Raw genomic sequence first — 3,438 nt, 5'->3', positions numbered from 1 at the left:
AACCCGGAAATAACAGGGAGTTTGATGGGCGAAAATGAATAGACACCCTGAAAAAGTTATCTGAGCGATGTATGTAAATTATTTTCGGAAATGAAAAGTTTATTTTCATTTCAGATACTCTCGGTGTGCTTGTTCGAACCGTGGGAGAAAAAGTGAACAATTCGTCGACGACTGCTTTAGCTGCCAGATCACTTGAATGTGGCATGAATTTGTTAAAAGAAACTAACGATCCTGACTTGAAGAAATCTGTCTATGGACTTTTCGCTTCCGTTAGTATGGTTATGAAGAGGGATATGAATTTTGCACTCTCTCCAATTGTCGATAAGATGATCAATAGCATTAAAAGCTCTGAGGGTGTTGTGGTAAGTAATGTTATACGTATCCCAGAATGCACAGTCTCCCCATTTTTTTCTTAGTTTCTTCTTTTTTCTTCAAATTCCCCTTTTTCCCTATTCTCAAAAAAAAACTTCCCCTTTTTCCTCTTTTCTCTTTGAATATACAACATTTGTATTGCGCGAATAATTCTCTGAAATTAGTCAGTGTACCAATTATTTAATAAGAATGAAAGCATTATAACAATTAAATAAATTATTTACGAATAAATAATTTACACGTTTCTAATGCTGAACCATTAAAAATATTCTTAACAAAATTTGAAGCTCCTTTTAGTTTAAAAATTATAAATACTTTGTGATTCCTGCCACTTTTACTAGTAAACAGCATTAAAAAGTACGAATTCAAAAAATAAATTCTTTGCTCAATAACAATTTTTTTGAAAATGTGTAAAAACATGTTTTTTTTTATTCAGACATGTGCACATTAAAAAAAGTTGAATATGTCAAAGCTGAAAATTTAAACAGTTCTAAAAAATTCATCTTTTTAACTTCTGTTAGAAATTCAAAAATTTTGTTGAAAATGTAATTGTTTTTGGTCAAACTTTAATTTTATATTAATTCGACCATTTAGTTCAAGATTAATACTATTATTTAAGTCGAAAATTCAACCATGTGGTTGAAAATTTCATTATTTTGTGAAAAGTTATTTTTTTTATCGAAAATTCAACTGCTTTCTTGAAAATTCGTCTTTTTGGATAAAAAAATTCATATTTTTGGAATTGGAATTTAATATTTTTAGGTAGAAATGTTCTTAGTTCAAAATTTATCTTTCCTGGTTCAAAATTAAACTATATTTTAAAAAAATCGTATTTTTGGTTTGAAAATTCAACTATTTGATTGAAAATGCCACTGTTTGTGGTTGAATTGATTCTATTTTCTTCAAAAATTCAACCCGTTTGTTGAAAATTGGTCCTTTTCGTATTAAAAATTCATATTTTTGGGATTGGATATTTATATTTTTTGGTAAAAAAGTTCTTATTTGAAAATTCATCATTTGTGGTTCCAAATTAAACAGTCTTCGACAAAACTGATATTTTTAGCATTTTTTTAAATTCGTCTTTGAAGACTGGAAGTTCAACTACTTGGTAAAAAATCGTCTCTGTTGGTTGAAGAATCATCTTTCTTGGCTTGAAATTTATCTCTTCGAGTTTAAAAGTCAACTCTTTTATAAAATTCTCGGTATTTTGGATTAAAAACTCAAGTTTTTCGTTAAAAAGTCATCTCTTTTCGTAGGAAATTAATTTTTTTTTTAATTAAAAATTCAACTATTTTATCGAAAACGCAATATATTTCGACATGAAATCATAAGCTTTTCATATTAAAATCAATATGTATTAAAACAAATGTCATGTTTGTGTTTTATGTGTGATTAAAGCGTTTATCAAATGAAGTTAAAGAAACAATTTGGAATAAAAAAATATGGGGGGGGGGGGGGCAGGTTTCAGGCATTGTTTGGTGCGCTGTGACAATGAATATAATAATTTTTATTTCCGTGGATTCCTTTTTCATTTCACAGACGCACTATAAAGACAATGAAGATGCCGCATTTCCCGTATATGATAATTACGGCGCTAATAGTGAAAGCGAAGGAGAAGAAGATATCGAAAATACAGACAACGAGGACGACGATGAGGACGACGATATTGCCGGATTCAGTGTCGAGAACGCCTACGTTGAGGAAAAAGAGGAGGCGATTCTCGCACTGAAGGAGATCGCACAACACACAGAGTGAGTATTTAAAATTTTTTATTTAAGATTAAACAGTAATCTATTTTATTACGAATAATTTTACGCAAAAAAGCATGGAAAATATTCACCATTAAAAAACAGATTTACAAACTATCTCACTTTTTGACTCAGTAGAGACAAAATAAATAACCATAAAGAATCTGAGGAAGATGCCATACATGAAAATATGTATTATGTACCGCTGAGAATCCTTAATATTTATCTATTAATTTTCTAATATCCCCTCTATGTTTTAATTTATTTATCCTTCATTTTCAGTCGAAATATTATTTTATATGTATTAACTTTTGAATATTTAAAGTTTAATGCTAATATAATCTCTGATTATCACGTTTTCTATATCCTTTGTTACTTTTCTTAGAACATTGTTATTTTTTGAAATTATTTTATATTTAATTGTTGAATATTCGTTAAAATCTAATTTTTCAATTAAAAATTTTAATTATTTTCATTGATACTTGCCTTATATAATGTTTTAAGATTTCTTACCTATCTGAAAAATTAAGTTACATTGAATAAACTAAAAATTTGTATAATATAAAGATTATAAACTCATTACATCAATAAAATTAAATTTTAACTTTTAAAATTCATACTTTTTATATTGGAGAACTTGTGGCTTTTATAATTTATTATCTTAATGTTAATATTATTGTTCTTTTTCATGTAAATGTATCTCTTTATATTTTTGAAAAACAAAATGTAATAATTTGACGAATTTCTTGAAATGTTACATTTCTCTGGGAGGTTAGTGAAAATTTCGTTATCACGTAATATTGATCTTTTAATAATTGATGAAATATTCTATTCTCTGATTCCCAAGTGTACAAAGAAAAAAAAACAATACGGAGACTTTTTAATTTTTGAATGGATTTGAGAAAAATTTTGTTTGAAATTTATTTTTTTTTTTTTAATGTATAAGTAATGGATTTTGCTAAATTAAACAAAAATTGAGGTAGTCGTATTGATGTGATCCACAATTTTACGGAAAGACTTTTCGCTAAAAAACAAAATTCAGGGAGTTTATCTTGAAAAGATTTTTCACATCAATAAATGTGTTAGTTTTGTTTTTCAAAAGGTAACAGAAATAAAGAAAAATTGGATACAAATACTGAATATTTAAAAAAATCTCTCTTAAATTTGATGATTAAAGATAGAGAGAAGGTAACAAAGCTATTAATTTAAAAAAGGGTCCTTTTATGATACAACAATTCATTAGATAGAGTTCTAATTGGTTGAAGTAACTTTCTTGTACTTTAAAGTAAAATGAATTATTTTATAGAATAATAATTTT

At 26.8% G+C, this 3,438-nt stretch overlaps 1 protein-coding gene across 1 annotated transcript in view; it reads left to right on the top strand.

Annotated features, from left to right (window-relative positions):
- Positions 1–3,438, top strand: part of LOC117176296 (importin-4-like) — a 40,987-nt gene that overhangs the window by 26,190 nt on the left and 11,359 nt on the right. The window contains exons 9-10 of the mRNA XM_033366492.1: positions 115–362; positions 1,912–2,123. Coding sequence (XP_033222383.1) covers positions 115–362; positions 1,912–2,123 — 460 coding nt within the window. The remainder of the gene's footprint in view (positions 1–114; positions 363–1,911; positions 2,124–3,438) is intronic.

Source organism: Belonocnema kinseyi, chromosome 7 (assembly GCF_010883055.1).
Source record: "Belonocnema kinseyi isolate 2016_QV_RU_SX_M_011 chromosome 7, B_treatae_v1, whole genome shotgun sequence".
NCBI lineage: Eukaryota > Metazoa > Arthropoda > Insecta > Hymenoptera > Cynipidae > Belonocnema > Belonocnema kinseyi.
The sequence above is the reverse complement of the archived record's forward strand: the minus strand, read 5'-3'. Positions and strand labels throughout refer to the sequence as shown.